The sequence below is a fragment of the Bos taurus genome, chromosome 8, assembly GCF_002263795.3.
Source record: "Bos taurus isolate L1 Dominette 01449 registration number 42190680 breed Hereford chromosome 8, ARS-UCD2.0, whole genome shotgun sequence".
Lineage (NCBI taxonomy): Eukaryota > Metazoa > Chordata > Mammalia > Artiodactyla > Bovidae > Bos > Bos taurus.
Genome location: NC_037335.1, coordinates 10,483,988 through 10,494,787, shown reverse-complemented (window position 1 = coordinate 10,494,787; position 10,800 = coordinate 10,483,988). Strand labels below are relative to the sequence as shown.

Here is a 10,800-nt window from a genome sequence, read left to right as displayed (position 1 = left end):
ACAAACAGGCCCATAGAGCTAGGATGACTCAACAATGTTCATAAAAGTAGAGACTGCAGGACCAGACACAGATGTCATCCCCAAAAAAGAGGTTTGTAACAGTTAATTTTTAATATTATTTCTAGGTATGTCTGTGAGAGTGTTTCTGGCTGAGATTAACATTTGAACCAATACACTGAGTAAAGCAGATGGCTGTCCCCTGAAATAGGTAGGACCCATTCAATCTATTGGAGGCCTGAATAAAAGAATAAAAAAATAAAAGGCAGAGGAAGGAAGAATTCACAATCTCTGCCTGACTGCTTAAGCCAGATCCCCATCTTCTCCTGGGGAGAAGGAAATGGCAACCCACTCCAGTATTCTTGCCTGGAGAATCCTGTGGACAGAGGAACCTGGTGGGCTGCTGTCCCTGGGGTTGCACAGAGTCAGACACGACTGAAGTGACTTAGCAAGCATGCATGCATTGGAGAAGGAAATGGCAACCCACTCCACTATTCTTGCCTGGAGAATCCCAGGGACCGGGGAGCCTGGTGGGCTACTGTCTATGGGGTCACACAGAGTCAGACACGACTGAAGTGACTTAGCAGTAGCATCTCCTCCTGTCGTCAGACTGAGACTTATACCATCAACCTTCCTGGTTCTCAGGCTTTCATGCTTAGACTGGAACTAGCCCACTTAGCTCCCTGGTCTCCAGCTTCTGACTGTACATCAAGGGACTTCTCAGTTTCCATAATCACATGAGCCACTTTTTAAAATAAATTACTCTCTCCCTCTCTAGCTATCTCCCCCGCCCTCTCCTTCCCTCCCTCCCCTGCACCCCAACACCCCTCTCCACTGAGGGGTCTTAGGGTCCCAGCACCATTGCTGTGACACCCATCTACTAGTCTTATCCGACAGACAATGCAAGGCACTCGCAAAACAAAGACCTGGGAGGAGCGTGGCATTGACTGAGATTGGTGGTTGGGAACAGACAACTCAGGCAGAGCTCTGCGCAGCAGTACCGTGAGTCACAGTCTAAAATGTATGGGGGACTTCTCTGGTGGTCCAGTGGTTGAGAATGGCCTGCCGCTGCAGGGCACCCAGGTTCAAGCCCTGGTCCAGGAAGATTCCACGTGTCTTGGGGGCAACTAAGCCCATGCACGACTACTGAGCCTGTGTTCTAGAGCCCACAAGCCTCAACTTCTGAGCCCTAGAGCCTGTGCTCCGGAACAAGAGAAGCCACTGCAATGAGAAGCCCACACACTGCACCTAGAGAAAGCCAACACACAGCAACAGAGACTCAGCACAGCCAAAAATGAATTAGTAAATAAATAAAATTTAAAATGAATGCGAAGTGTCTCTGTACACGTGAGACCTGCCCCCCACCCCAAGGCGCTCTTTGGGGATTCCCAGGAAGCCGCAAAGGGAAGGGGATTCCTGAAAGATCACTGGGCAACTGGGGATTAATGCTGATGAGAGTCCTGGAGAATCAAATGCTGGTGAGATTCTGTGAGTGATGCTTCTGATACAAAATCCCAGTCATTTTAATACATCCCAGCAAAGGTCACAGCATATAATCATAAAATATAAGAATGGCAATCTTTTGGAAGAAAGAAGGGGAGAAGAGGCCTTCATTGGAAACATTCTACAGTATCCTGATGGGAAAATATGTACTCATCTTTGAGGTGGTAATAAACACATACGTCAACTCCTTGTACACAGCCTTGTTAACACCATGCTGGTGACAGACATTTTGAACAGTTGGGACCTTAAGGTATTCAAGGCAAGCTTTAATTAATATGATACTCAGTTGTCAAAATACTTTTTGATGTTATAAACTTTGTGCACACTGAAAATTGTATATAGATATCATTGGCTCCATTTGTGTAATCTAAGCTATTTACATTTAATTCAGTCCTCACACAAAACCTGTGTGTTTGTTGCTCCCAATTTAGAGATGAAACAACTGCGTTTCAGGAAGATGAATGTGTAGGCCAAGCTACATAACTAGAGCAGAATGAAGATTAAGCCTAGGACAGTCAAACTCCAAGAGGTTTTCTACTCATACAACTTTCCTCTCCAGATCATCTAGCCCCACCTTCTCATTCTACAGATGAAAAAATTCAGTTCAGTCACTCAGTCACGTCCAACTCTTTGTGAACCCATGGACTGCAGCACACCAGGCCTCGCAGTCCTCCCTGCCCATCACCAACTCCCAGAGTTTACTCAAACTCATGTCCGTTGAGTCGGTGATGCCATTCAACCATTTCATCCTCTGTTGGCCCCTTCTCCTCCTGACCTCAATCTTTCCCAGAATCAGGGTCTTTTCCAGTGAGTCAGTTCTTCGCATCAGGTGGCCAAAATATTGGAGTTTCAGCTTCAACACCAGTCCTTCCAATGAACACTCAGGACTGATTTCCTGTAGGATGGACTGGTTGGATCTCTTGCAGTCCAAGGGACTCTCAAGAGTCTTCTCCAACACCACAGTTCAAAAGCATCAATTCTTCGGCGCTCAGCTTTCTTTATAGTCCGACTCTCACATCTATACATGACTACTGGAAAAACCATAGCCTTGACTAGACGGACCTTTGTTGGTAAAGTAATGTCTCTGCTTTTTAATATGCTATCTGGGTTGGTCATAACCTTTCTTCCAAGGAGCAAGCGTCTTTTAATTTCATGTCTGCAGTCACCATCTGCAGTAATTTTGGAGCCCAAAAAAATAAAGTCTGACACTGTTTTCCCATCTATTTGCCATGAAGTTATGGGACCAGATGCCATGATCTTAGTTTTCTGAATGTTGAGCCTTACGCTAGCTTTTTCACTCTCCTCTTTCACTTTCATCAAGAGGCTTTTTAGTTCTTCACTTTCTGCCATAAGGGTGGTGTCATCTGCATATCTGACGTTATTGATATTTCTCCCGGCAATCTTGCTTCCAGCTTATGCTTCATCCATCCCAGTGTTTCTCATGATGTACTCTGCATATAAGTTAAATAAGCAGAGTGACAATATACAGCCTTGATGTACTCCTTTTCCTATTTGGAACCAGTCTGTTGTTCCATGTCCAGTTCTAACTGTTGCTTTCTGACCTGCATACAAATTTCTCAAGAGGCAGATCAGGTGGTCTGGTATTCCCATCTCTTTCAGAATTTTCCAGTTTGTGATGATCCACACAAAGGCTTTGACATAGTCAAGAAAGCAGAAATAGATGTTTTTCTGGAACTCTCTTGCTTTTTCCATGATCCAGCGGATGTTGGTAATTTGATCTCTGGTTCCTCTGCCTTTTCTAAAACCAGCTTGAACATCTGGAAGTTCACGGTTCATGTAATGCTGAAGCCTGGCTTGGAGAATTTTGAGCATTACTTTACTAGCGTGTGAGATGAGTGCAATTGTGCAGTAGTTTGAGCATTCTTTGGTATCGCCTTTCTTTGGGATTGGAATGAAAACTGACCTTTTCCAGTCCTGTGGCCACTGCTGAGTTTTGCAAATTTGTTGACATATTAAGTGCAGCACTTTCACAGCATCATCTTTTAGGATTTGAAATAGCTCAACTGGAATTCCATCACCTCTACTAGTGATGCTTCCTAAGGCCCACTTGACTTTGCATTCCAGGACGTCTGGTTCCAGGTGAGTGATCACACCATAATGATTATCTGGGTTGTGAAGATCGTTTTTGTACAGTTCTTCTGTGTATTCTTGTCACCTCTTCTTAATATCTTCTGCTTCTGTTAGGTCCATACCATTTCTGTCCTTTATTGAGTCCATCTTTGCATGAAATGTTCCCTTGGTATCTCTAATTTTCTTGAAGAGATCTCTAGTCTTTCCCATTCTATTGTTTTTCCTTTATTTCTTTGCACTGATCACTGAGGAAGGCTTTCTTATCTCTCCTTGCTACTCTTTGGAACTCTGTATTCAGATGCTTATATCTTTCCTTATCTCCTTTGCTTTTCGCTTCTCTTCTTTTCATAGCTATTTGTAAGGCCTCCTCAGACAGCCATTTTGCTTTTTTGCATTTCTTTTCCATGGGGATGGTCTTGATCCCTGTCTCCTGTACAATGTCATGAACCTCCATCCATAGTTCATCAGACATGCTGTCTATCAGATCTAATCCCTTGAATCTATTTCTTACTTCCACTGTATAATTATTAGGGAATTGATTTAGGTCATATCTGAATGGTCTAGTGGTTTTCCCTACTTTCTTCAATTTAAGTCTGAATTTGGCAATAAGGAGTTCATGATCTGAGCCACAGTCAGCTCCTAGTCTTGTTTTTGCTAACTGTATAGAGCTTCTGCATCTTTGGCTGCAAAGAATATAATCAATCTGATTTCGGTGTTGACCATCTGGTGATGTCCATGTGTAAAGTCTTCTCTTTGTTGTTGGAAGAGGGTGTTGCTATGACCAGTGTGTTCTCTTGGCAAAATTCTATTAGCCTTTGCCCTGCTTCATTCTGTACTCCAAGGCCAAATTTGCCTGTTACTCCAGGTGTTTCTTGACTTCCTACTTTTGCATTCCAGTCCCCTATAATAAAAAGGACATCTTTTTTGGGTGTTAGTTCTAGAAGGTCTTGTAGGTCTTCATAGAACTGTTCAACTTCAGCTTCTTCAGCATTACTGGTCAGAGCATAGACTTGGATTACTGTGATATTGAATGGTTTGCCTTGGAAATGAACCGAGATCATTCTGTCATTTTTGAGATTGCATCCAAGTACTGCATTTCGGATCCTTTTGTTGACCATGATGGCTACTCCATTTCTTATAAGGGATTCTTGCCTGCAGTAGTAGATATAATGGTCATCTGAGTTAAATTCACCTATTCCAGTCCATTTTAGTTCGCTGATTCCTAAAATGTCAACAATTCACTTTTACCATCTCCTGCTTGACCACTTCCAATTTGCCCTGAGTTATGGACCTTACATTCCAGGTTCCTATGCAATATTGCTCTTTACAGCATCGGACCTTGCTTCTATCACCAGTCACAACCACAGCTGGGTGTTGTTTTTGCTTTGGCTCCATCCCTTCATTCTTTCTGGAGTTATTTCTCCACTGATCTCCAGTAGCATATTGGGCACCTACCGACCTGGGGAGTTCACCTTTCAGTGTCCTATCTTTTTGCCTTTTCATACTGTTCATGGGGTTCTCAAGGCAAGAATACTGAAAAAATTAAGATTCCCCTAAATAGGTGACTCAGTCAGAGAACATGGCCAGTGATGCCCAAGCTAGTTCTAATGCACAGGTGCCCATCTTGTTCAGAGTGTCAGTGTCCTCCCACCAAAAATACCAGGAACAGGACTTCCCTGGTGGCACAGTGGATAAGAATCCTCCATCCAGTGCAGGGGACATGGCTTCAATCCCTGATCCGGGAAGATTCCAGATGCCATGAAGCAACTAAACCCATATGCCACAACTACTGAGCCTGCATATTCTAGAGCAACAAGAGCAGCCACCACAATGAGAAGCCTGCACACCGCAACTAGTAGCCCCTGCTCATCGCAACTGGATAAAACTCCATGCAGCAGCACAGCCAAAAAAAAAAAAAAAGATACCAGAAACAAAGGATGGTAGTTGAACACATTGGGTTTCTCACACCTTGCAGGGAGGGGGACCATAACCATGGAAAACCATGGGGTGTCCCAGTAGGAGGGTGATGAGAAAGGGCTCATGGTAGGATTTGGGTTTGTGTCAGGTGATTTGGTATAAGGTATAAGCAAGGCTTCCCCTGTCGGGAAGCAGAGGCAGTTCTATGACTGGCCGTCTTAAGAAATCTTATGCAGGAGGAAGGAAGACTGGACTGAGTCTAAGCTGTAAGTGGCAATGAAGCAGCAGGCAGTCATAGAGCTGGGAGATGGGGCATTAGTCATCTTTTGCTTTGTAACAAATTACCACAGACTTAGTGGTGATGAGCAATCCCAATCCACTATCTCACAGTTTCTGTAGGTCAGAAACAAGACAGCTCCGGAGCTCCCTGGAGGAGGGCTGTGGGGCTATGCTTGGGCACAGAGTGCTCCTCCACGACCTCTGAGTGTTGGTAGGATTCACTCCCTTGCAGCTGTAGGACTGAGTCCCCATGTCCTTCTGCTGCTGGTCAGGGGTGATTCTCTGCTCCCCAAGGCTCCCTGTGTTTCTTGCTACATGAAGTCCTCGGAGGCAGTCCCCCACATGCCTGTTTGCTCTCCTCCAGGCCAGCAAGGGAAGAGGCCTTGACTTCCTCTTCTACAATCAGTCAGAGAAAACTCTCTGCTTTAAAAGTCCTGAGATTAGATCAGGGCTACTGAGGGACAGGGAAGTCTGGTGTCCTGCAGTCCATGGGGTTACAAAGAGTCAGACACAACTGGGTGACTGAACAACAAGTAATCTGTCTTAAGATCAACTGATTAGGGACTGTAATCACATTTGTAGTCTTTTTGTTTTTTTTTTTTTTAGACCATGCTGCACAGCATGTGGTATCTTAGTTCCCCAACGAGGAATTGAACCTCTGCCCCCTGCAGTGGAAGCACTGAGTTTAACCACTGGACTGCCAGGGAAGTCCCTGTAAGCACATTTGCAAAATCCCTTTACAATAGTACCTAGATCCATGTTTTTTGAATAACTGGGGGGACGGTGTATATATACCAGGGGCCAGGAATCTTGGGGGCTAAGGCAGCTTAGAATTCTACTGGCCACAAGGGTGCTTGATGTTTATGGTTCAAACAGTGCTCATGTATGCCCTGTGATCACACATGACGATGGAGTGCTGTTGTTTTCATCTCAGTCCAGCTCGGTCCCAGACTGTGCCCTGTGTGAAGCTTGATATTGTATGAAATGTGTATGTTCCACTGGGGAACACCAGGTCTTGCTGATGGTACCAGGCAAGCTCCTGGCTGTAAGGGGCTACTCCTCTCTTTCTCAAAGGGAAGGTGCTGATAGCATCCAACAGGAAAAATGGGAAGGGACATTAAGGGCAGTTCTCAACAGAGCAAAACCCAGGTAGCCAACAGACACGTGAAAAGACACACAATATCTCTATCAATGAGGAAAGTACTAAGCAAAACAATGTTGAGATGCACTCACACCCATCAGATTGGCAAAATACATAAAATCTGATGATGAAAAGTTTGGCAAAGGTGGAGAGAGAGAGGGATTTCCCTGGCAGTCCAGTGGTTAAGATTCTGCACTTCCACTGAAGAGGGCACAGATTCAATCCCTGGTTTGGGAACTGAGATCTCAGCATGCTGCGTAAAGCAAATTAAAAAAAAAAAAAAAAGTAAAAAGCTATTCCCTCTTACGTCTGAGCTCACAGCCAGATTATCTATCCCAGTCTCCTTTGCAGTCCAGTGTAAGTGTAACTGATTTGGGGTCAAAGGAATGAGTGCAAATAATGAGCACCACTTCTGGTCTGTCTTCCATTCTCTTTGCCCATCAGGTGGATGCCAGAGCTTAGGGTAATGAAAGAAGAGCTGTTCTTATGCTATTTACAATACCTAGGACATGGAAGCAACCTGGATGTCCACTGACAGATGAAGGGATAAAGAAGCTGTGGTGCATATACACAATGGAATATTACTCAGCCATAAGAAGAAATGCATTTGAGTCAGTTCTAATGAGGTAGATGAACCTAGAGCCTATTATATAAAGTAAGTCAGAAAGAGAAAAATAAACATCATATATTAATGCATACATATGGAATCTAGAAAGATGGTGCTGATGAACCTACGTGCAGGGCAGCAAATACAGAGAGAACAGACTTATGGATAAAGAGGGTGGGGAGGAAGGACAGGGTGAGATGAATGGAGAGAGTAGCATGGAAGCATATACACTGCTGCTGCTGCTAAGTCGCTTCAGTCGAGTCCGACTCTGTGTGACCCCACAGACAGCAGCCCACCAGGCTCCCCCATCCCTGGGATTCTCCAGGCAAGAACACTGGAGTGGGTTGCCGTTTCCTTCTCCAATGTATGAAAGTGAAAAGTGAAAGTGAAGTCGCTCAGTCATGTCTGACTCTTTGTGACCCCATGGACTACAGCCTACCAGGGTCCTCCACCCATGGGAATTTCCAGGCAAGAGTACTGGAGTGGGGTGCCAGTGCCTTCTCCAAGCATATACACTACCATACGTATATAGACAGCCAATGGAAATTTGTCCATTTGCAATGGAAATGACTCAGGGAACTCAAACTGGAGCTCAAACTCAACAACCTAGAGGGGTGTGAAAGGGTGGGAGGTGGGATGGAGGTTCAAGAAGGAAGGGACATATGTATACCTATGGCTGATTCATCCTGATGTATGACAAAAATCAAACCAACATTGTAAAGAAATTATCCTTCAATGAAAAATAAATTTTTTTTAAAAGAGCTGCTTTTTAGCCCACATCCCTGGAAAAAGAACTCACACCCCCTTCCCAATGATTGGACTTTACACTAGTAAGAAATAAGTATCTATTTTTTAAAAAAGATGATGAGAAACTAGAAGCTGCGTATGCTGCACTTGCTGTTTAGTCACTGAGTTGTGTCAAACTCTTTGCAACCCCATGGACTGTAGCCCACCAGGCTCCTCTGTCTATGGGATTTTCCTGGCAAGAATACTGGAGTGGGTTGACGTTTCCTTCTCCAGGGCATCTTCCAGACCGAGGGATTGAACCCGCATCTCCCAAGCATTTCCAGCATTGCAGGCAGATTATTTACTGCTGAGCCACTTAAGGAAATCTATAAATGAATCCATATATATTTGCCTAAAAGGACACGCATAAGAAAGTTGATTGTATGGAATAGAAGGAAAAGTCCCCCCAAATGAAAAAAAAGCCAATGCCCATCTGTAGAATGAATAAATTGTGTGATACTCAGACAATGTGACACCATATGGCACTTAAAAATGGAAGCACCAGAGCTACATCTATCAACCTTGAATAAATCCCAGAAACAGTTTTGAGCAAGAGAACCAAGAAGCAGTGGGACATTTACAACAAGATACCATTTATATAAACTTTTCAAATGGCCAAAACAACACTTTATAATTTTTATGAATACATAGCATATGTGGAAAATACATAAAAACATGAATGAAAATGATAAAGGCTAAATTCATGAGTATGATCCCCTCTGGGGAGAGAGGGAGGGAAAGGAAAAGATCCAAGAAGGATAGACAGCAGGCTTCCGTTTCATCTGTGATATGTACTTTCTTTTAGAGAATTCTTCAGCAAAGATAGCTTAATATTAAGATTTGATCAAGTGGATAATAGGCTTGTGGGTTTTCATTATATTCCTCTTTATTCATTGTTTGAAACAATACAGTTGCTCTTTGATTTGAGTGGGAAGAGGCAAGTTTATTTTTCCAAGTGGAGACAGTAAGATAGAGCAGTGAGGAAATCAGGAAATCTAGGTTGGAAGAACTAGGCCTGTAGGGAAGAGGGACAGAAATGGATACAGAGACGCCTCCCACCGGACCAGTGGATCCGCTTTGCCACTTATTCTGGACCTAGGACCTCGCTTTTCCTCCAAATGGACCTGAACTGCTCCTGCCCCACTGGTGGCTCCTGCAGCTGTGCTGGCTCCGGCACCCGCAAGACCTGCAGATGTCCCTCCTGCAAGAAGAGCTGCTGCTCCTGCTGCCCTGTGGGCTCTGCCACATGTGCCCAGGGCTGTGTCTGCAAAGGGGCCTCAGACAAGTGTAGCTGCTGCGCCTGATGTCGGGGAGAACCTGCCCTAGTTGTCAATAGAGCAACCATGACAAATTTATATATATTATTTTTTCATACAATCTGACCTGCTGCTACATTACCCTTTTCTATGAGACATTTCTAGTAAAGTTGTTGACTTAAAAAAAAAAAAGAAATGGATGCAAAATCTTTTCAGGACCTCCTCCAAGAAAGCTTTTCCTGCTTCCCAGGTAAAGAATCCACCTGCCAATGGAGGAGATGAAAGAGACCTGGGTTCAATCCCTGGATCAGGAAGATCCCCTGGAGAAGGAGATGGCAACCCACTCCAGTATTCTTGCCTGGAGAATCCCAAGAACAGAGGAGCCTGGTAGACTACAGTCCACCAGGTCACAAAGAGTCGGACACAACTGAGCATGCACACACCCATGATCCCACTTCCAGTTCTGGGCTCCTATAATGCCCTGCATATTCACCTATCATTACATTTAGCATAGTCCAAGGAAATGGTCTGTTATCAGTATTCCTAACATCATCCCATTATTTTATATTTGTAATACATATTTTTCAGATATTTATGTAGAGAGATATATAGATTATAGATCCAGCTGATACATAAAGACGGTTGTCTCAGAGTGGATAGGATCAGGTGATTTCTACATTACTATATACTTTGGTAAATACTTATGTATTTGGCTGCATCAGGTCTTAGATGCAGTGCACAGGCTTCTTTGTAGCTGAGGCACACAGACTGAGTGGTTGTAGAACACGGGGTTAGTTACCCCATGGCATGTAGGATTTTAGTTCCCTGACCAGGGACTGAACCCTTGTCCCCTGTGTTGAAGGCGGATTCTTAACCCCTGGTCCACCAGGGAAGTCCCTATTATATACTTTCTAAAAATGTATTCATTTTCAACTGGAGGATAATTGCTTTACAACTTTGTGTTGGTTTCTGCGATACATCCATATGAATGAGCTGTAGATAGACATATGAGCTTCCGTCTTGAATCTCCCTCCCCACCCCACCCCTCTAGGTCATCACAGAGCACCAGGCTAAGCCCCCTGAACTATACAGCAGCTTCCCACTAGCTAGCTATTTCACAGATGGTAGTGTATATATATTGGAGAAGGAAATGGCAACCCACTCCAGTGTTCTTGCCTGGAGAATCCCAGGGACAGGGGCGCCTGGTGGGCTGCCGTCTATGG

At 44.2% G+C, this 10,800-nt stretch overlaps 1 protein-coding gene across 1 annotated transcript; it reads left to right on the top strand.

The window, feature by feature from the left end:
* Nucleotides 1–9,360: 9,360 nt before the first annotated feature.
* Nucleotides 9,361–9,752, top strand: LOC101907769 (metallothionein-1A-like). The gene has a single exon (XM_059889572.1). It carries the CDS (start codon nucleotides 9,440–9,442, stop codon nucleotides 9,623–9,625), a length of 186 nt encoding a protein of 61 aa, XP_059745555.1. The 5' UTR covers nucleotides 9,361–9,439; the 3' UTR covers nucleotides 9,626–9,752.
* The last annotated feature ends 1,048 nt before the right edge of the window (nucleotides 9,753–10,800 follow it).